We start from the raw sequence: 23,859 nt of genomic DNA on the forward strand, positions 1-23,859 counted from the left end.
GAATTCTGGATAGCAGAATACTAATATTGTCAATTTTAATATAGCCGAATTGTGTATAGTATACATTACATTTCACCGAATTTGTAATAGCATACTGCTAATATCGTGGACTATAATTTTGCAGCATTTTATGTCGCATAATACTCATGTTGCTTACTGTAATTTTGCCAGAAATGTACATTAGGTTAGAACCCCATCCAGACAAAATACTCACACGACACAGAAATCGTATATGTCACAGAGTCGGTTTAGGTGCGACGACGAGCGAAGCGAGGAGGAGCGTGCTAGGTTGACAGTGTTATGTTATTAATATAGATTAGGTTAGAATTCCTATCCAGACAAAATACTCACACGACACAGAAATCTTATATGTCACAGAGTCGGTTTAGGTGCGACGACGAGCGAAGCGAGGAGGAGCGTGTTAGGTTGACAGTGAGTAAACCAGAAAACCCTTTTTATTGTAAAAAATTAATAAAACATAAGTGACATTATTCTGCGCATCAACATTATGCCAATGTATTATTCTGCCTACGACAATTGTGCGAAATGACAGAATGCCAAGTCAATAGAATGCGACACAATTTTCGACAAAACAATTAATCGATTATACGACTATTATACAATTTACCATTATGCCATTGTATTACTCTGCTTTAAATAATTCTGCAAAATGACAATATGCCAAGAAATTAATGCAAAAAGTCATTCTGCGAAAAGAGGATTCTGCCAAGCGTTGTTATGCGAAGGTAAAATATGACAAAAAAAATTATGCAAGATAATGGTAATCCGTATTTAAGCACCGCAATCTCTTATACTCTTAGTTTTTTCTTCACGTTTGCCCTTTACAACTTACCAACCAGTATCAATCAAGACTTTTTTTATCCAGGTCGATCTTATAAATCTCAACTTTTGCTGACTATAAGCTGAAATAGATACCATATACTAACGAAAAAGCGATCAAGCCCACTGGTGGCGAAGCCGGGAGTCGAACCCGGGGCTCCAGCTATCGCGGCTGACTATATAAATGGCTACACCACCCCGACCGCCGAGGTACCCGTCGAAATTTCCCTAGTGTATGTTATCTCTGAAAGCTAGGCGCCTTTGACCAACTCTAAGGGCGAGCAATTTGTGCTTACACTGACTAATTTGAATGACACAGGAGGAGCCAGTTACGATGGTGTACTACGACTACCTGAACAGCTTCATGATCGCGTACCCGCTGTGGGCGGCGTACTTAATCGACGCGCTGTTCGCCGTCATAGCGCTCATGAGTGTGGGATACTACGTGTATGTCGTCGGCGTACGTGAGTATACAAACCAAGTTTAGTGTGTATCTACCGTACGTAAGCAGCATTTTTGAGGCTGATTTAGATGGTGCGCGAGCTTGCATACGATTTTAGTTACATTGCGGACTGATCAGCCGACTGATCAAATAATGCAATGTATTGAAACTCTAATACGAGTTCTCGTACGGTGTCAAGAAGCCCTTATCTCAGATTCAGATTCAGATTCAGGGGGTAACTCCAGCCAGCAGATCCTGCTGCAAGGACTAGGAAGGGGAGACTACAGGGGGAGGAGATTTTGATACGCAATAGCGCTGTAGGCTCACGTGACTCTGATGATTGAGCCTAAGAGGCAGCGAGTCGTTGGATATGTCTGCGTCACATCTCACCTACTAAGACTCGAACGCAGAATCAGACAGAGTACGTTTGCAAACCGGCTCATTGCGCAGCAACCCCTGCTGCCCCGCCGTAGGCCCCCGCAGCCTGTCCAAGACACCAGAGCACCCAGTAGATAGGGTTGGGAGTGTAGGGTTTGCAGTCAGGATAGTAGGAGAGACGGGAAATTTGGAGCCGACCCGAATACAAGGCATCGTAAAGTCAGCGTTGGGTAGATAAATACTATACTTGGTGTGTAATAAATATTAGGTGTGAGGATATGTGACTGCATTTAAAATACACCTTCCCCTTTGTCTCACTTGTCATTTCTTCGTCTCGGATGTATCAGACGGAAGCTGGCTAGCTTCCGGAGGGGCTTCTCCCGTCTTCTTTTACGGTTTCAGAGCCAGCTTGATGTCGTTGCACGTTGTAGTTGTGTTATTTCAGCGATAGTGGAGTATATCGGTAGTTTTCTATAACTCCACGGATCCCATGTATATTATTCTTCTTTGTCTTAATTCTTCCATAAGTAGTCTCTACGCGTGAAGTGTGTAAATATTGGTTGATTGCTACATTGCCACTGTTAGGATCACCCACAACACTTTACTATACGTTAACTAAACAAATGACACTAAAAAATCAAAACGTAACTAAGTAATTGTTAAATTTGGTAAATATTTCACACTGTAACTGCTTTCACTGTAAGATAATACTGAGGCCAGCATTCTGAAGATATTGTAGCACAGTTCTCAGTTTTGTTCAACCGGCTGCGCAGCCTTAAGCCATTCTTGATGATGAGAAGAGACAGAGTAGTTACCTATGTAATAACTACGAAGAGGGTTGAGTTGAGCACTGTTCAGATAATGAGTTATTTTTTCTGTTGCTTATTCTCGTTGATAGTCTCATTTCATGTCATTCTTTGTGAACTCGATGTATTTCTTATTTCTTGACAGACGACACAAACACGTGAGGTTTAGTACAAACAGTTTGAGTGTCCATAATATGAGCAGACTTGGCGAAGTAATAAGGGCTCCAGTAACGTTGTCCTGTTGTGGGTAAGTGCAGAGTAATGTAATAGTGTTGCTGGTTGTAGACGTCTACGGCGATATGTTTGATAACACGTCCGCTGATGGGATAATTAAGAATGAATAACGTTTTAAAGCGCTGATGCAACTATGTATTACCATTTAGGCAAATAAGGGTTTATGTATTTCTTTGGTATCTTCTTGTGACATCTTATTCTTCAAGCTCATAAAAGACCCTCACAATTTTAGGCCTATACTTTCACGGTGCATCCATTCACCACAACACATATAGCATTAGATACACAAGTTCACTTAAGGATAGCACAGATAATAACAACGACAAATTATGTTAGTAATAGTCACTTCATCTACACTCGAAATCACTTATTAAGTACTATACTTCTGTTAGTACCTACTATTTTGACTACCACAAGTACCACAACACTAGATCGCGCCCGTATGTATTCATGTAGGTACCTAAAACTGAGAGTATAAAAATATAGTTTAATATAGTTGGCCGGTTTAGCCTGGTCTGGTAATAAAAGCGATTGTTATATTTTTCTCTAGTAGGTAGCGTGGGTTCGAATGCCAGATGGGGCCTATTGTCTTAGTTATAAATTTGCGTCAGGAATTTGGAAAGACATGAAAAGGTTTAATGGGGTTTGCAGTTATACTATGGTCGGGCGGCCCCTATATCAATAGAGTATTGCATAATTTATATCCTTTTTGACCGTGTTTGGCAGAATAGCGGTGACTGGAGGCCAGATGTGTGCGTCTTTACAAGGAAATTGTCTTGGTTTTTTTAAGAAAGTAATTTATCCTTTTCTTTAATGGGCAGTTATTGGCTTGGTTTATGGTTTGGAAGTGCAATGTGTTATGTTATTATGTTGTACTAGCTTTTACCCGCGGCTTCGCCCGCGTAATAAAAGTATTCTTATTGAAACGTTTACAAAAAATAAGATTTTCATTTGGATCCGTAGGTTTCTTTGTAGGTACAGATGTCCGCGATTATTTCGATTAAGGTAAAGCGGGGCAATTCTCGACTGGAGGGCCATTGTAACTGATCTATTTGCTGTACGGTCCGGTTTTGGCTGACTGTACCTTACACATATTACTATTGCTTTAAAATAAATTCTTGCAATGATTGTAGAATTGTTACAAAGCGACCACAGCGTAGGTAGTAGGTACGAATATGTATGTATTTTACCTATTTAAATATTTATACTGGGGAAACTTCATACAACCCACATAGCCAGTATCTCGACGCTATGGTCGGTAGGGTAGAAAGTACTTCCTTGCATTATCGCTTACAATTTTTTCCATTTTGCTTATACTTATTGCAAACGTAAACATATAAAAGGCAAGCAAACAACGATCTTCTTACAGCACATTGAATGTAATAGTTATTACGGATGCAGGATACTCGCCGATGCCTACTTACTAATACCTTCCCACTGAGCCACCTGCATTTTATCCCCGTCCCCGTCCCCTATTTATATCCCTATCCCTATCCCTATCCCTAACCCTATCCCGTTCCGTCCCTGTCCCTGTCCCTGTCCCTGTCCCTGTCCCTGTCCCTGTCCCTGTCCCTGTCCCTGTCCCTGTCCCTGTCCCTGTCCCTGTCCCTGTCCCTGTCCCTGTCCCTGTCCCTGTCCCTGTCCCTGTCCCTGTCCCTGTCCCTGTCCCTGTCCCTGTCCCTGCCCCTGCCCCTGCCCCTGCCCCTGCCCCTGCCCCTGCCCCTGCCCCTGCCCCTGCCCCTGCCCCTGCCCCTGCCCCTGCCCCTGCCCCTGCCCCTGCCCCTGCCCCTGCCCCTGCCCCTGCCCCTGCCCCTGCCCCTGCCCCTGCCCCTGCCCCTGCCCCTGCCCCTGCCCCTGCCCCTGCCCCTGCCCCTGCCCCTGCCCCTGTCCCTGTCCCTGTCCCTGTCCCCGCCCCTGCCCCTGCCCCTGCCCCTGCCCCTGTCCCTGTCCCTGTCCCTGTCCCTGTCCCTGTCCCTGTCCCTGTCCCTGTCCCTGTCCCTGTCCCTGCCCCTGCCCCTGCCCCTGCCCCTGCCCCTGCCCCTGCCCCTGCCCCTGCCCCTGCCCCTGTCCCTGTCCCTGTCCCTGTCCCTGTCCCTGTCCCTGTCCCTGTCCCTGTCTCTATCCCTATCCCTATCCCTAACCCTATCCCGTTCCTGTCCCTGTCCTTGCCCCTGCCCCTGTCCCTGTCCCTGTCTCTATCCCTATCCCTATCCCTAACCCTATCCCGTTCCTGTCCCTGTCCTTGCCCCTGCCCCTGCCCCTGCCCCTGCCCCTGCCCCTGCCCCTGCCCCTGCCCCTGCCCCTGCCCCTGCCCCTGTCCCTGTCCCTGTCCCTGCTCCTCTAAGGAACTTCCGTGTTAATTTGAAATCTCTTGAACCAGAAGTAAAGATAAAAACTAAAGTTATACTTATGGCTATTTTGGATATTTTAACCTCATTGCACAACAACAGGGGAGAATATTTCTTTTCCACCTCATTAAATTTTAAAATCGTTGTATTTATCGTGATCAGCGACCCGATAAACCATAAAAACGATACCCATATTGTGCTTTTGACTTTACCCCCTTTGCACCCCTTTAGGGGTCAAATTTCTTTAGAAATCCTCCTGTGAAGTTTCGAATAAAATAGTCTTAATCTTGTTTCCCCATACAAACTTTGAACCCCCATTTCACCCTTTTAAGAGGAGAATTTTGAAAAATCCTTTCTTAGTGCTCCTCTACGCCATATAAGAAACCTTTGTGCCAAATTTGAAATCTCTAGGACCAACAGTTTCGGCTGTGTGTTGATATGTCAATCAGTCAGTCAATATCTTCTTTTATATATTTAAACCCCATTGCACCACAACAGGGGAGAAGGTATTTCACTTCCGCCTCGTTAGATTTTAAAAACGTTGTGTTTATCGTGATCAGCGACCCGATAAACCATAAAAACGATACCCATATTGATTTTTTGACTTTATCACCCCCTTTTCACCCTTTTAGGGGTTAAATTTTCAAAAAACCTGAAACACGTAGTCAGCCATATGTCTTAAGGAATCTTCCTGTGAAGTTTCGAATAAAATAGTCAAACTAATCTTGTTTCCCCATACAAACTTTGAACCCCCATTTGACCCCCTTAGAAAGTGAATTTTGGAAAATTCTTTCTTAGTGCTCCTCTACACTATATAAGGAACCTACTTGACAAATTTGACGTCTCTAGGACCAGCGGTTTCGGCTGTGCGTTGATATGTCGGTCAGTCAGTCAATATCCTCTTTTATATATTTTTTTGATATTTAAACCCCATTGCACCACTACAGGGGAGAAGGTATTTCACTTCCGCCTCGTTAGATTTTAAAAACGTTGTATTTATCGTGATCAGCGACCCGATAAACCATAAAAACGATACCCATATTGATTTTTTGACTTTATCACCCCCTTTTCACCCTTTTAGGGGTAAAATTTTCAAAAAACCTGAAACACGTATTCAGTCATATGTCTTAAGGAATCTTCCTGTGAAGTTTCGAATAAATTAGTCAAACTAATCTTGTTTCCCCATACAAACTTTGAACCCCCATTTGACCCCCTTAGGAGGTGAATTTTAGAAAATCCTTTCTTAGTGCTCCTCTACACTATATAGGGAACCTACGTGCCAAATTTGAAATCTCTAGGACCAGCGGTTTCGGCTGTGCGTTGATATGTCAGTCAGTCAGTCAGTCAGTCAGTCAGTCAGTCAGTCAGTCAGCTTCTTCTTTTATATATTTAGAAAGAAGAAAAGTTGCCCAGATAGTTCAAGAAAACAGCCCGTGTTTTTTTTCCTTTTTTTGAGTCTCAGATACTTGTTTGGTATTTCCAGCTAGCTATGTATCATTGGGGGTTGAGTAAGTACCTAAGGTGCTATTTATGTAAAGCTAAGTAAAGTGAAATTAGTATCCACAATATTATAGGTATGATTTCCAAACTAAGATATTTCGTTACAGTTCTTAGTTAAAACGGTACCAAAGGTATGATATAAAGTGTTATACAGCGCAAAAGCAATGGTAATTTTAATGCTGACAACCTGGTCAAATAGACATCGCTATCGGTTTTATTGAGACCAACAGGCCTTTTTAAATCAACTTTCCTGTCTAGTGCAGAACCGTAGCGCTAGTTCTAGACACATAACTTAATTAACTAATATGAACTATGCGGCCCGCTTCTAATACCCGGGCCATGGAAATTGCGTAGTGGAAATTTTAGCTAATACAGTTTAATTGAGGTACCTGGACTATGTGACCTGTCTTACCTACCTAGTTACTAAAATAGTCAGGTATAATTATGGTAACGTCACGGCTATCGCTCAACGATTCTGCGTTAACATTGAGTATGTTAAACTAACTTTTGTTCTCGATTCATTAATTTAAAACTGATCAAATAAGGCGTTACTTAATGTAACTTAAGATTAGATTCAATAGGACTATAAGATTAGCCGTGACTGGCTCTTTCAGGCTAGTGACAAATAACCTTATCTTAAGTCGATGCTAGATTATAGATTTGAAATCAAAGTTAGGTAGGTAATAATAATAAGTTACTTAAAATGATAGCGTGTACAAATGATAGGTATACATTATTGAATGTTTTGCTTGGTTATTCTTAAAATGTAAATTTAGTATTAAGTACATAAGTTTAGTACAGTTACATGATATTTGTATCCGATTTACATTTTGTTACCTCGCCTAGAAACAAATAAATAATTACCATTAGATTGAACTATGTGGAATACAAGCATAATATATTGTGTTGTGCTTATTAAATAGTCAATAAATAGTCGCGTTATATAAATTAGGCACAATGTGTATAATTAGCTAAAACTGGGCGTATAATTGTAATCAGCTGATATCCCTTTCGTTGAGGCTTAACAACTCGGTCAAGCTAAATCTAGTTAAATAGGCACCTAAACCTAGGAGCACCGGTGTTAGCGCTAAGTAAGACTTAACAGAGATGGAACGAGCTCACCAATTTGGTCGCAATGAAGGTGTAGTTAGCATCAGCCGCTGCTTCTCGACGTTGGGTAGTAGGCGCCGGGCCCAGGTTGGGTATGGGCGCGGGCGGCGCGACGACGAGAGCCACCGGCACTTGGCTTGATTCGCTACTAAGTACTCCTAAGTATAGGTATTTAATCTAACACTGTCTCTAAAAATTGAGCAACTGTCACTGTAAGTATGTAAACACACTGCACACGCTTGTGGTGCGGGAAGAAGCTCGTAACTCGTACTGCGGATTGTCTATTTGGATGCTACTGGGTGTTTTTGGTCTCGCACTGTCTCTAGATGCACGTGCAGCGGTTGCTGCACTTGGGATCTGGCGCGATGGGTGTCTATTGTTTCGATGGGTTTTTACGCGTTTATGAGACTTGCTCCGAACACGACCGTCCACCACGGCGTCCCAAATGGTTCTCCGGTGTCAAGAAGCCCTTATCTCGTACAAAAAAGTCGGTGCAATTAGTGAAAAATAATGGATGTATGTCGTTGCAGAAAAGTCGACGTTACGTGGCCTAGGATGGGCGGTGCTGGGCCGCCTGGCGTGCACACTGGCCGCGTTCGGTATTGGACTCATATTCGTGCTTCTTATGAACGCTACCACCACGCAACTCAGGTGACTCCTTTGTACTGTTAATAAGCATTATGCACTTTCAAATAACTGGTTTCGGCCGTATAGTGACGTATGCTGACTGATGTAAATCGTCTGTTCTAAAAAATACTGTGTGAACTAGTTTTTGCACACAAACATGTACTTAATGCCTAATTAATTTTTCACTCAATGATTGCAGATATCTTTCTAATCAGTGGATAACCGTCCCGATCTACTGGATACCCTATGTCTTGGTGGCCATGATCACATCTCAACTCTATGATGCTTGGAGTAGCAAAAAGGTTGGTATTTCCTCGAGAGATTTTTAATTTAAAATTCATATACCTTCTTAGCTTAAAATTATGTGCTCTACCAATACAATATAGGTGGCCGGTCGAACAGGTTTCATTAGCGTAAGTTTTTATCTGTCGAGTCGGTTCTCAGAATACCGTCATATCGTTAACAGATAAAACCTGCGTTGATGTTACCTATAAAACATCACCACAGTATAATAAAGAGTACTATCGTACAGTATGGCCACTCCCGCTCCCCGCTGAAAGCGCCGCCCACCCCCTCTCGGTTACCTCATAGTTACCGCCTGTCAAAAACGAGAACTGTCGACCAGTCATATCTCACTCATACAAGCGTGGTACGCGTTCACCTACACGAGCTTAGACTGTGTGCTAGGAACGCACCTCTTTCATATATTTGATCGCCAGTGTCCGAGATGTGACATCACTGAATTGGAATGTATGACGTACTATCAAACTGATTTCTTGTCAAGGTTTATTGTTAAGTGGCACTGATTGTCACAAATTTAACAAACGAAGTTTACCTACTCCTTATGCTTTTAAATAAAATAAAAGAAATAACAAAATGAGGGCAAGTACCAGTCATAATCCTAGCAAATAGTGCAGTCCAGTGTACAAAAAGTTTGATTTCTTACCTAATTATTTATGCCATTCCACTTTGAGTCGTATCTAAGATGCATCTTATCGGCTCAAAGTTACTCAAGACAGATGAATGAAAGAGTTTTTTTTTTCAGTCAGGACTGAATCGGTCGTTCCGCGCCCTCCAGGCGTCAGCCGCGACGCGTCTAATCCTCGCCGTGTTGCTCCTAATCATGACGTGCGTCCCGGCGTTCACGACCATGCGCTACGTGATCTCGGTGCCACTGTTCCTCATGTCTGTGTTCTCCGTGGTGCCTCTCGCGTTGGCGCGGCATCTGCGAGTACCCGGTGAGTGGCTTTTGTTTCTCTCTAGCTAGATAGACTACACTCGTGCTACGGTTGTCTACACTGGTAGTTTAAGCAGCTTCAAGCGCCAGTGACGCGGGTGCTCGCGCCGTGTTGATCCTAATCATGACGTGCGTCCCGGCGCTCACGACCATGCGCTACGTGATCTCGGTGCCACTGTTCCTCATGTCTGTGTTCTCCGTGGTGCCTCTCGCGTTGGCGCGGCATCTGCGAGTACCCGGTGAGTGGCTTTTGTTTCTCTCTAGCTAGATAGACTACACTCGTGCTACGGTTGTCTACACTGGTAGTTTAAGCAGCTTCAAGCGCCAGTGACGCGGGTGCTCGCGCCGTGTTGATCCTAATCATGACGTGCGTCCCGGCGCTCACGACCATGCGCTACGTGATCTCGGTGCCGCTGTTCCTCATGTCTGTGTTCTCCGTGGTGCCTCTCGCGCTGGCGCGGCATCTGCGAGTACCCGGTGAGTGGCTTTTGTTTCTCTTGTCACTAAGTTGAGTGAGATAGACTACACTCCTCTTTCTCACTCGTACTAAAGACATACGTAACTCCGTATAGACGTATAAAGTCTAAGAAAAAACCTACCTCAAAGCCATAGAGAAAAAGGTACGGTGGCCTAGATGGCGTTACACCTTTGGGGAAAGCTCGGCTAGATGGCGCTAATATTAATATTTGACATTTTTAACACATATTACGCTAAGAATATGGGCCAAATTGTCAAAACTGAGGTTCAAAAGTCTTGAGCTTGAGTCGAGAGATGACAGTCTAAGCACTGTGATTACACATTTTACTTTGACAGTAACTCTCTATAGTACTCGATCCTCTTTGCTCGTACTGTTTAGTTTTAATGACAATGCGAGTCTTCATTTCCTTGCGTGTTATCTGTAGGTGTCGGATGTCCAGTAACTTCGAGACAACTCCAGTAACTTCGAGCTATAACAGCTCATAATTTATATGGCATCGACACCGACAGGCTTTTTTCAACAGCTGTCAGTACAATGTCTTTGAAACGGTGATTAGAAAAACAAAAGTGGGATACCGATTGACCCTCGAGTCCGGGGATTTTCTCCTCAACAACTGCAATATTAAGTAACTAAACAAAATTGAAGTTACTTTCATTTCTCGCAAGACATTTAAATGTAATTATTTCTTGCAGTATGGCAACAGCTGGTCGTGGAAATGCTGGTCTCCGTTCCTGTGCTGATGTTCTTGTTCACACTATGTCTCCGTATCAACGCGCTGATGTTGCCCGTGATGGGCCGCAGCGCCGGCAACTCCCCTGACTTCCTCGTGGGGCTGCTCAACCTTGGTCTAGCTGCCCTCGTCACCAGCGCTGTGGTAAGCTGTCACTCTGTTGGAGTATATAGGTGCTGATGTTGGCACCGTGTCTGCATCAACGCGCTGATGCTGCCCGTGATGGGCCGCAGCGCCAGCAACTCCCCTGACTTCCTCGTGGGGCTGCTCAACCTTGGTCTAGCTGCCCTCGTCACCAGCGCTGTGGTAAGCTGTCACTCTGTTGGAGTATATAGGTGCTGATGTTGACACTGTGTCTGCATCAACGCGTTGATGTTGCCCGTGATGGATCGCAGCGCCAGCAACTCCCCTGACTTCCTCGTGGGGCTGCTCAACCTTGGTCTAGCTGCCCTCGTCACCAGCGCTGTGGTAAGCTGTCACTCTGTTGGAGTATATAGGTGCTGATGTTGACACTGTGTCTGCATCAACGCGTTGATGTTGCCCGTGATGGATCGCAGCGCCAGCAACTCCCCTGACTTCCTCGTGGGGCTGCTCAACCTTGGTCTAGCTGGCCTCGTCACCAGCGCTGTGGTAAGCTGTCAATCTGTTGGAGTATATACATAGGTGCTGATGTTGGCACCGTGTCTGCATCAACGCGCTGATGCTGCCCGTGATGGGCCGCAGCACCAGCAACACCCCTGACTTCCTCGTGGGACTTGTCAACCTTGGTCTAGCTGCTCTCGTCACCAGCGCTGTGGTAAGCTGTCACTCTGTTGGAGTATATAGTTGCTGATGTTGATACTGTGTCTGCGTATTAACGCGCTGATGCTACCGGTGATGAGCCGCAGCGCCAGCAACACCCCTGACTTCCTCGTGGGCTGGTCAACCTTGGTCTAGCTGCTCTCGTCACCAGCCCTGCGGTAAGCTGTCACTCTGTTGGAGTATATAGGTGCTGATGTTGACACTGTGTCTGCATCAATGAAATGAAATGAAATGTTTATTGTCAGACTGTGAGTTAGGTACAACGGTCTTAAAGATATGTCAGGGTGGTATCATCACAATTACCGCGATGCGGCGCACTATACAAGGTGCTCGCGAGAAATCCATATAACTTGAACCACGCGTTTCTGAGGCCAAAAGAAAGAAAAAATGTTATATAAATTTTAAAATTTTTCGCAAAAAAAAAATTTTTTTTTTTTACTTTTTAGTTTTTTTTTGTTTTATTTTCACATAAAAAATATTTTTTATCCATAAAGTTGGCAATTAAAATGAGTTCCTTCATTTATTTTTCTAAAAACCAAATTATTTGGAAGTTTTTCTTGTCACATTTTGACATCTATCAATAACTAGGTACTGTGAGACTATGCTCCACAATTGCGCATCAGCGCCGTTAAGAAACCTTTTCTGCTGAGTAACAATACGGAAATGTTTTTTTTTAAATTGGCAATAACTCTGAAACTAGACGAAATCTAGAAAAGTTTATATGACATTTTGTCTTAAAATGTGACCAAGAATATGCCGTTAAAGTTATATGGGTTCCTCGCTAGCACCTTGTATTGTTAATACTAAAGCTAATCTTACAGCTAAATACTTATATTAATATTAATATCAACGCGCTGATGTTGCCCGTGATGGATCGCAGCGCCGGCAACTCCCCTGACTTCCTCGTGGGCTGGTCAACCTTGATCTAGCGCTGTGGTAAGCTGTCACTCTGTTGGGAGTATATAGGTGTTGTCCACACTGTGCCTGGGCATCAACGCGCTGATGTTGCCCGTGATGGGCCGCAGCGCCAGCAACTCCCCTGACTTCCTCGTGGGGTGGCTCAACCTTGGGCTAGCTGCTCTAGTCGCCATCGCCGTGGTAAGCTACTGTTCTCCTAGTGTTTGCTTCGGTGCTGTTGTTCTTGTTCACATAGTGTTGTGTAAGTTACTGTTCGACGGGAAGTTGACTGTTTTGCTGGTGGAACTGATAACCCGCCCTTATACATATTATGCTTATGGCCCAGCCACGATATTGGTCTAAGCGCGACAGCGGTGAGCGGCAGCCATACGTGTGAATGAAAAGTCCCATCGCTGTGTCTCGCTCCAATGTATGGCCGCCGCCGCTCACCGCTGTCGCGCTGACCAATGTCGTGGCTGAGCCGTTATAGGGCTATTCTGCCTTAGACTAAGAGCTCTTGTTTTTACTTGTTTTGGTATTTACTTGTAGAACTAAGTTATGTCACATAGCGCTTTCTTAGTATTTCGACGTTAAAGCTCCTAATACAAAAGTAAACAGAATAAACCTTATTTTGATAGTAATAATATGGTTTACATGTGTAAGTAAATAACATTTAGTAATATCAAATACGAGTTAAGTAATTAATATTTTCCGACTGACATTCTAATTATTTTGAAGCTAATCAGATATTCATTTTAGCAATTACATAATAATTTAGTATCATCATCATCCTCCTTGCGTTATCCCGGCATTTGCCACGGCTCATGGGAGCCTGGGGTCCTCTTTGACAACTAACATAATAATTTAGTATACTATAGCATAAATAAATATAATTTTATAAATGACTGTTTTCTGGTGTCTCTATCATTTGCTCTTATCATTTGAACCCGTCACCGATACTATATTTATTTATAACGAAAGAGGAACTGAAGAAATGGTATTGAATATACCTACTCGTACCTTATCGAAAGAAGGAGGAAGGGTATTTCGACGTGGCAGCCACAGCCCGGCTAGCTCAGTCGGTAGAGCATGAGACTCTTAATCTCAGGGTCGTGGGTTCGAGCCCCACGTTGGGCGCAAATTATTTTTGTTTGATATTCGTTTATTTTTTATGCATTTTTAATTTTGTTTATTAATATGATAAGAATGTCCCGGCCTCGGCTAAAATTTACGGTAACGGTTCTTGAACTGTATAAATGGACCGTAGAAATAGTTTATTTATAAAACACGTGCGAAAAGGAAATTCGTTTCTTTTTTCCTTCTTCCGTTCTAAATTCTTTCTTCCTAATTTGCTTATTTTCGCATTTGTATCGTAATGTACTATTATATTAAAGACAAGCAATTCCTATTCCGTTAATCTCCATGATACATCTCACAATAGATCACTAACTATAACTATTGCCTGCTCCCATTGACCCATAAAATTTTTTGTGTATGAATATCCTGAAATATTGATATATACATATATGTATTATATAATCATATCCCATGGATTGCAGTCGGGCATCGAGCTCCTGTTCTCCCGGAAGCGCCTGTGGCTTCCGTTGGGCCTGGTAGGCCTAGCGTCCATCATCATCATGTTCCTGCCTTTAGCTCCTTACGACGCATCGGGCACAGGTCTACAGCGGCACTATTGGTTTGTGAGTACCTTTCCTTATTTAAGATTGCATATATGTGCAGTCGAAGAAATTAATTCTTTAGCAGTTACGGTTCACTTTACGTTTGACAGCTCTTAGCATTAGTATGTGTCAACCAAATCTACTTGAACCGCAAATTGCCAAAGAATCAATTTCCTCGACCATAGTACACCTTTAACTATAAAACTCCCGTGAGACTCATACATATTTAAAAATATTTTTAAATACATAGTACACCTGAAATCCGAATGATGAGCCTGTCCGTTTTCACATTATCCGAACCGATATCGGATGTCGGAAGGATTTCAATAGAAAAAATGCAAGATGGTGCCTATAATGTATGGGATATCGGTCCGACATCCGATATCGGATCGGATAATGTGAAAACGCTCTAACGACCTAATGCTCTAGGCATTATATCGACACCACTTAGACTAAGCCCATTTATTTAAAAAAAACCATGAATGCTGTGGAGTTTATGGTTCAACTTGTATAGCGCTTGTATTTTTGGAACTGACTCTAATTTGTATTTTTGAATAAGTATATTACTAAAAAAAATAAGAAATATATTGCTAAGTGAGCATTTTTCTTCAGTCTTAACCCTTAATCCATGACCTTGACGAAGATTTATTCAAATTTGAATTTTGACATGCTGTCATTAGAGTCAAAAATAGATGATGCATATATACATCACTATGCATTTAAGGGTTAAAGTTTTATATCCAATTCTTTCCAACTACTGGCAATATCTTTATGTATAGGTACCTACGTACTGTCCAGCCTTGCTTTCTAAAATTCTGACATTCTTGCCTAGGTTCATTTTCTTATCTTGCCGTTTACTATTTTCAGCACACAGAAATAATCAATCACACGGTAACGCCCTCGACCAGCGTGTCTGGTGTGGTCGTGACGAAGATCGACCCCTACACCATCAGCAGGACGAAGAGAGCGCTGGAAGACTCTGGCCTCAACTACACAGGTACGAAATAGGCGACACGATTATCAAAAACTATTTAGTCCGTCAGTTAGATCATCAAAAAATGTTGGACACATATTTTGTCTTTTTTCTCGTAAACGAAAAATTACAACGATACAGTTCGTTGAAATTTCGCGTGACGTCACGTCTAGGTACGATTTTTGCATAAACGTGACGTCCCAAGCCCCCGATCCGGAACTTTGATGCTCTACATCTTTGTTTTTTTAATTAATTAGAAAAAGCGAAAAATATGTGTTCACTATTTTTAGACGATTTAACTGACGGACTAATCAGAATCCCGTTTTTATTTTATGTAGTCGTCATCAGAGTTTTGCACTCTTGACTAGTTACCGAGGGATCGATTAAATGTGTCGTACCATTGAAAAGGTAGGTTATGGCGGTCGGCGCATACATAGAGTAGCGCCGCAATAGTACAGCCAACAACAAAGCTGTCAATACAGACAAAGTTCCAAAATGTATACAGAACTTTATTGCTTAGAAAGAGGCAAAAAGTAGCCTATGTTACTTTCCAACCCTTCAACTGTCTCCACTTAAAAATCACATCACTTCGTCGCTCCGTTTTGCCGTGAAAGACGGACAAACAAACAGACACACACAATTTCACATTTATAATATTAGTAAGGATATGAAATGGAAAATTAACTGTTACTATACTACATGTTTTTATTATTAATAAATGGGTATTATTTCCAGTCTTTATACAGTTAAGTACCTACATAATTCAAATTTATAAGTAAGTTATATTCATACCGCACATCAAAATCCCAAAAAAGTTACCTTCACACCCCCCCCCCCCTCTACATCCCCAGCAAAACTCCTATTGGCCCTTTAGTGTGTTCATTTGTACCTTACCTACACTACTATTAATAATAGGTATAACTGTACCAGTTTACCAATCAACAAGAATTACTACTTACCACTGGTTTTTTCTTCTTAGGTTAATTGGACCGTAATATTATATACTTCCTTGAATGAATTTCTATCTTTATTTTCAGTGAAAGCTGATTTAACGGAGGACTGCGAACAATACATCTTCTGCAACCTACCGATGTACAGGACCAGGCTGCCCAGTTCCTAGTACGTATAACTGCTCGATATTTGATATATTATATTCACCTGTTCCGGAGACAAAGTAACGATGGCATTCAGAGGCCAGAGCTGGAATTAAAACAGAGTGCCTCTGCTATCGCGGCAGGTACCTTGTCCATCCCTCATTATTTTCGTATATGGTATAAGTAATATGGTTACATCCTATCTGAATTAACTCAGGTGATTTCTAGTTAACGAAGGTGTTGAGAAAGTTCGGAAAGTTAATATTTAAACAACACAAATTAAATTGTTTTCAAAAAATGCTGACTTCAAATTTTTTGCGTCATAGTTTTTTTTTCCAGGCGTGCCTAAGTAAATCTGGGTAACAATTACATTAACTTAAGATAGTGTTTGTTAAAATTAATTTGATAATGCTTAGTTACCGCATTTGCTTTCAATGTTTCATTTGTTATATTGAACTTATACGTTTCAATGCAAGCAAAACGTCATTGTACTTTAATTCTTATTTCCAGTGCGGATGCCCTGTTCATCGAAATGCCTCCTCCCACGGCCTTCACCACGAGGCCCAGCTTACGGCTCGAGAGCAGAGTGTGCTCGGGGACCAACTGCACGCTGCACTTCGCTTTTGACGGTGAGTCTACAGTACCATCAACCAAAGGCGTTACTACTCCTAAGCACTACAGTTAGACCATATATTTCATTCTAAACTATACTTCTTACGCGCAAGATTCATGAGATGAAGCCATCGACGATATTTTAATGATTGCTGTAATTTTAGCATTAATATTTCTATTTGGGAATAAATTCACCTATGTCTGTGGGCGCCACACAACGCAAAGATAAGATGACCTTCCAGAATCTCTAACGCTTAGAATCGATTTTTCAAGCTTTCAGGCAGGCAAGCATGGTCGCACGATAAATGATAAAACATCAGGCCGTCCCTATCGCACTATTTGTAAGTGTTGCTGCCGCTTGCCGTTCAGATGTCGTTTGACAATGCGTAAAACTATGAGCAAGATATATAAGAGCCGACATAATTTTCAGGTCCGGCGCACAACACGTTGACGCTATGGTCGCACTCAGGTCCCATCGTGGCGTGGTCGTTCGACGCGACCACCGACCCGTCGTTCGTACAAAATGGCCGCCCCGCCTACAACATCGTGCAGGCCTCCGCTACCTACAGCGATCCCTACGACACGCAGTACTTCTGGATTACTCTAGAAGTAAGTTGACCAATCCCAGGTCCGGCTCATAACACGTTGACGCTATGGTCGCACTCGGGTCCCATCGTGGCGTGATCGTTCGACGCGACCACGGACTCGTCGTTCGTACAAAATGGCCGCCCCTCATATTAACATCGTGCAGGCCTCTGCTACCTACTGCAATCCCTACGACACACAGTACTTCTAGATCACTTTGAAGGTACGTTGTTTACTTAGGTTTAGGTTCTTTCATCAAATTGTAAATATTTGTCGAATAATGTAGGTACTCTGTGGAACGTGATGATTGGATTGGTTTGTTATCTCATCTCTTATCTCTCTATCTCAAAACTTTTTCAAAATCATAATCCCATGCGCAGCTTGTTACAGCTTTATTATAGGTAGGTACCCCCAGCTGCAAAATGTTACCTCTTTATAAAGAGGAGTCCCCATGCAATTTTGCAGCTCCCTAATATCCTAATTTAAAAAGTGGAGACTTCTAGTCACCCTTATTGCTCGGTACATTAAACTCCTCAATATAGATAAAGGTTTTATTCAGGCATTTTTAAAGCGACTGTACATTTCCATTTACAGGTGCCAGTGGAGCAGCAATCTCAGCCACTGCTCGACATAGCGCAGCACGCTCACATGAAGCAGCATCCTGAACTCTTCACGCGCGAGTACCAGCAGCTACTCGACGCCGTGCCAGACTACTTCAACATCGACAGCTCGATCTCCATACGGAATAACTACGCTTTCTAGTTTACCGAGCGTTTCTTACTTTTAATTGGAACGAGTCAGTAAACGTGTAGAAATATCTACGAGTGTCAGTACTGACCGTAATGCCAAGCATTTTAACAATGGGAGCTAGCCCTCAATTAAAGACAATATGGCCTTTAAACATTATAAAGAATAAGTATCGTTTCTCTTTTGTTGCAAAACGAATACTAGCAGAATTCCAAATATTTATTGATTGTGTTCGTGCATTTATAGCTACTAGCTATTATAAATGCAACCATCGCTCGTACTCTAAGCAAGTCAACTAGCTGTATACTATATTGCTATTGAACCGTTTGCAGATATAAACTGAAATAGATACTAAAGAAAAAGCGATCAAGCCCACTGGTGGCGAAGCCGGGTCTCCAGCTAACGCGGCTGACGTGTTCCACCGCTACACCACCCCGCGGCGGTCGGTCGGGTTACTACTTAAAAAAAACAAATCAAAAAATATTTAATAAAATAATTTGATTTGTTCCCTACATCGTTTGCAGATACCTACATGTAATTATTCTTATTGATTCGGTTGTGATATATTAATCAATAATGAAATTAAGACCTTTAGGCCCACTTGCACCAATCACTTAACTCAGGGTTAGTGGGCTGTCATCTGTCAAATTCCATATAAAATGGTGGGTTAACCCTCTATTTTAGTTGATGCAAGTGGCCCTAACTGTGTGACAAGTAAATTTAAGAAAGTTGCTCAAATTAGACTTTTATGCCGGTAATGTTAGGGGGGTAATAAGCCTGAACAAAAGATTTTTCTGCTCCTGCAATGCGGTCTGAATATTATTTGAACTTCGTGCAAGATATTTCAGACTATTAGATTTTTGCATCAGTACGCACACTACTGACCCATGACTTCTCCCACTGTTAATTCTCAAATAACACATAAATGTTTTTTTTTCCTTTTTCTCTTATTCTCTTAAGTATTGTTTGTTTTCAATCATTGCTCAAACTCATTACTGCTGTAGGTACTTTAAATACTGATATTACTGATACATATGTAGTACTAGATCTTCAAATATATTTCAAAATTTTCTGTAACTTTGCACGCATGTACTTTGCCCAGTTTCTATCTGTGGAAACTTGTTATTGGCTCATTGTTTTTATGTTATAAGCCTTATTGTAACTTTAGCTGTAAGTTTTCCTAACAAATAAAATAAAATAAAATAAAAATAAAAATTAATACTAGTAATCATGAAAAATCTCATGACTATTTATTTGCAGTAGCAAATTCACATTTTTTTAATGGTTAAGTCATTGATAAGAAAGGCCAGTTTGAGTCAATTACACGAATTTGGGAACCAAAATCGTTGTAAATTGTTTTTAAACATATCGTCGTGAAGAGTTAGAGTGGCTAAAATCGTTTAGACCGACTCTCATCATCATCCCCCTTGCGTTATCCCGGCATTTGCCACGGCTCATGGGAGCCTGGGGTCCGCTTTGACAAATAATCCCAAGATTTGGCGTAGGCACTAGTTTTAGACCGACTCTATTACACTAAAAATATTAGCTAGGGATATAGTCAGACCACGCTAAGATTGCTGCAATTTTGATAGTCATAATTTTACAGGTTATAACATCCCTGCAAACTTAGCTTGGTCGGACTCTGGGTACATGCATGTATGTACGTTTCTTTCCTTTAGAAACTTTTTAATTTATAAATGGTGTTTTCGCCAACTACCTTTGATTTTTATTTGATAACTTTGAACTGACTATACCATTGTTTTCCAGTTTTGATAAGACATTTTTAGTACAGACAGTTGCGTAGCTGTTCACAAAAACCAGTGATTTATCACCAGTGACACTTGATAAGATAGTCTCGAAGTATCCGGATTGGAATAGCACTACTAAAATGTTGTTTATTTATTTTAAAGGTGTTGTTGAGAAATTCTGGATAGTCAATGGAATGATTGGATGTTATTTTACATATGCGCTAGCATAGCTTTCTCTGTCTATGCAGAACCGTGTCAAATTCTTGTTATGTAATGGATTTGTGTGCCCAGGCAGGCAAGTTTTGGTCCCGCGATAAATGATAAAACCTCTGACCGCACCTACAAATAGTGCGCTAGGGACGGCCAGATGTTTTTATCATTTATCGCGCGACCATACTTGCCTGGCTGGAAGGCAATATTTAGTCAAATTAATAGATCAAACACTAGCGATAAGGGAACGCTTTGATGGCATCTATGCACACCTTTGGCAGTTGCCAACCCAATTATTATAAGGGAAATGTGACAATAAAAGTCCAAAGAATTTCAATAAGCTTTTTATTTCAATCTTCAGTCTTTATAATTTGAATCAGATGACCATTTCATAGAATAGATATAAGGCGACAATTAAATCATCTCTACGAGACCATTTAATTGCAATGCATTTCGAGACCACATTAAATGCATACAAAACAAAAGTGTACGCTTACAACTAAATTTGTATACTTATTTACAGGGTCAAGTAACAATAAAAACACGATTTAGAACTTATTTAAATTTATTTGAGATCTGTACATTTTGCCTGCAGTTCTGGCCCATCAGCCAAAGGCGGACACAAAGCATTTGTCCCTGTCACACTAATAGACAGACAGGGACAGATATTTTATGCCGACTGAAAAGCGCAGAAACTGAAGGCATTTTGAAATAACAACAATATAGTGAACATAATCGTTTATTGAACAGCGGTTACATGTGGAAGCAACTATGCATTACATCTGTTCGCCTACTGCAACACTCCCGTGTTGACGTAATGGCGATTGCCTAATTGAACTTATATTAGAAAATTGCATTCCCATAATGCTTTTATAACAAAATCAAAGTCTTAAAGTCTAACATGGTGACATCACTAAATAATAGTCCAATAGTCCCTGCATATCAAATTATATGTAGATATTACCTAATTGCACGTTTTGTTGATAGTTAATTTACTAATACAACGCAACCTTCTGGACAAGAAATTAAATCGATGTAACTCTATGTAACATTATAAACTAAATATGCAGTGCTGTGTCAGTCATCTCAACAAAAACAAGAGTGCTTTAAAATGTGTAGGTAGCAGTCACGCGAAAATCGAAAATAAACATACAATTCTTCTACATGAACTAACGTTTAGTAGATTTGTCCAGAAAAAAGACACGTTGTAGGCTTATAAATGCAGCTTTTATCATAACACCTACTGGGCCCGATGATGGCAATGAAAATACGAATTATAATTTAAATTGCTGCTACAATCTACTTCATAGCAAAACTTATAATGTGGTAAGTATAGCAACTATTAAAAAGTGTTATGATCAGTGTACTGCTTGTTATGCAGACACATAAACAATTATTCACTTTTTAAATTACATAATATAAACATGTTTACTTCATATTGTTAGTACTCATGTAAAACTAGATACAACGAATTGTTGGATGAAATATAAACTAAGGAATTATTTTGCACCAGTAACAGTTATCTAAATAAACTTTATTTTATTTGTTATTTATTAAATTCGGCCCGAGGTATAATTAAAAACGTCAAGCAATCATATTTGTTAAATAAAAGTAGTTATAATCTTCAATATACTGACTAATTAATGAACAAGTTAAAAATATTAATACAATTTAGTATTAGTAGGCTAACAACCTTACCTGAGTGCATACCGCTATAAAAATAAATATGCACAACATAAGAAACAAAAGGTCGACTCCTACTACATACGTAATTTTATCTTATAAAGGAGTTCAAATACACATTCACTTTACCCATGTCGTAAATGTGTTTAATACTTGGTTGCATTTGCGATCGATACATTATTCGGGTAAAACTTACAAAATAATTTTAGTCTGCATATTCCAAGACGATTATCAACTTAACCAAATTAAGAAAAATACTATATGAACCATTTTACCAAATGTGAAATAAGAGAAGTGTTAAAACTACGTAACACACATTTTGCTTTGCCCTGGACACACACATGGCGTTTAACATAACACAGGCACACGATACAAGCTATATGCTACTAGAAAGTACACCGCGTCAAACCAACTTCTTATTTAGTACATATTTCAACCTCACACAATATTGAGGAGTTGTAGTAATTTACTGTCTGTGTGCATTCATAGAAACAAAAAAAATGCTATATAAGTACAATTAACTGGAAACTAATAGAAAATGTCTATATCTATTTTCATCAAATCTCAGTTATAAAAAGTAGATTGACATACCTAAGGCCAAAATTTTGTTTGCATGCTGGGCGATGTGTACAATGTACATACTTGAATTTTTAACACATTCTTTTACAATACATTAATTATTCAACATTGTTAAAATATGAAAATATAATGTAATTTAGTATATATTTCAAAGATTTGATTCCAAGTCATGGTTAGGTTTGGTAAAAGGAAAAGTACCTAAATAGTAAGTTACACACAGAAAATGTTTACTTGGTACATACAATAGTTACAATTTTATTTTATTTTAAATTCTTTAGTGTGAAAATGTTACGTATATCTGGCGAATACAATATTGTAAAAATAAAAAATACGGAGTAATATAAATTTTAAACTTTAGATGGTACCAAAATAATTATGGAAAGAAGTCACACCCCTTATACACATAACATAAAACTTGTTCTTTAAATTTTTACAAACAAATATGACGGATAGGGGCATAGATATAGACCGTCAACCAAATCTTGTCACTAGAAAAAGGCGGCAAATTTGAAAAATCGCGGGCTAGCAACACTAGTTTTGAAAGTCGGTGGATATTCGCGTATCATTTGTATCTTATCTGTGGAAACCTCCACCCTACGAAAAAGAGAAATAACTAATATATATCCGTCCCTTTTTAATACACTATCTAATTCGTAAGGAAGTAAAGGATGAGTATACGCGTTTCATATGCTTTTTTTATTAGGCAGGCATTCCAATGCTGCAGCCTTGCTGCAGCCCCAACGAGCCCCTTGAAAAAAAATATCTGTGGCTGTTCGACGTACATTGCTGGTTTTTGTTCGTTTTATAGGGATACCATACTTTAGTTCGATGTACATTGCTACTGCCAAAATTTGGTTGACAGGCTATAGATATCACTCATTATCAATTCGATTTGTTTAAGACTTAAGAGTTTATAAACGTTTTTAAGAACCTCATTCCACCTACAGGGTTCCATTTAGAGATAGGTACAGTGATTGCAATAGTCCTGACTAAAGCAAAGTGACGGTGAGGCGGCTGGCGGCCACCATTTTGTTGTTGAACTTCTTGCGGAAAGCGCTGGCGGCCACAGTGGTCTTGAAGGTGATCTTGGCGCTGCGATCTTCCTTGTCCAAAATTAAGCTCTGGAACATTTAACCCAGGATTTCGCAGTGCTTGTATTTCGCGTAACTTATTTACTTAAAAATTATACTTATGATTACTATATGTATGACTAGGCTAGACAAGATAGATTTAAAAGAAATTAAGAAAAATGTTAGGTAGCTTAAATAAATACAATATTGTAGTCTGGTAATATGTACCAGAATGTAACAGTTTAGTTATAGTTTTTCGGTAAGCGACTACGGATAGTGTACAATTAGAAGAATTACCTATTTAGAATCAGTTAGTACCTTAAAAATCTTAAAATACCATAAATATTGATATTAAAGTAATTGCGAAAATTTTCGACAAAGTAATTGATGTAGATATCTTTGAGATCTTCATACATTGTTACACTTTATTGGGAGTAGTCTGACTCAGTAT

The 23,859-nt window shown here is 40.6% G+C and overlaps 2 protein-coding genes and 1 non-coding gene across 3 annotated transcripts in view; all 3 read left to right on the plus strand.

The window, feature by feature from the left end:
* The window catches only part of LOC125242422 (endoplasmic reticulum metallopeptidase 1-like), a 135,659-nt gene that overhangs the window by 40,380 nt on the left and 71,420 nt on the right, over positions 1–23,859 (plus strand). The window lies entirely within an intron of this gene.
* On the plus strand, positions 9,883–19,293 carry LOC125242424. Its single transcript, XM_048151245.1, has 8 exons — positions 9,883–9,999; positions 10,693–10,874; positions 13,988–14,128; positions 14,975–15,104; positions 16,118–16,199; positions 16,685–16,803; positions 17,217–17,395; positions 17,966–19,293. Exons 1-8 carry the CDS (start codon positions 9,885–9,887, stop codon positions 18,131–18,133), a joined length of 1,116 nt encoding a protein of 371 aa, XP_048007202.1. The 5' UTR covers positions 9,883–9,884; the 3' UTR covers positions 18,134–19,293.
* On the plus strand, positions 13,493–13,565 carry Trnak-cuu. Its single transcript has one exon. It is a non-coding gene; the product is annotated as a tRNA-Lys (tRNA).

This window comes from Leguminivora glycinivorella, chromosome 2 (genome assembly GCF_023078275.1).
Source record: "Leguminivora glycinivorella isolate SPB_JAAS2020 chromosome 2, LegGlyc_1.1, whole genome shotgun sequence".
NCBI classification, from domain to species: domain Eukaryota; kingdom Metazoa; phylum Arthropoda; class Insecta; order Lepidoptera; family Tortricidae; genus Leguminivora; species Leguminivora glycinivorella.

Coding starts and splice junctions, on each gene's coding strand:
- LOC125242424 (XM_048151245.1), top strand. CDS start 9,885: ATGACGTGCGTCCCGGCGCTCACGACCATGCGCTACGTGATCTCGGTG. Junction 14,129..14,974: donor TACAGCGGCACTATTGGTTT/GTGAGTACCTTT, acceptor TACTATTTTCAG/CACACAGAAATAATCAATCA. Junction 15,105..16,117: donor CTCTGGCCTCAACTACACAG/GTACGAAATAGG, acceptor CTTTATTTTCAG/TGAAAGCTGATTTAACGGAG.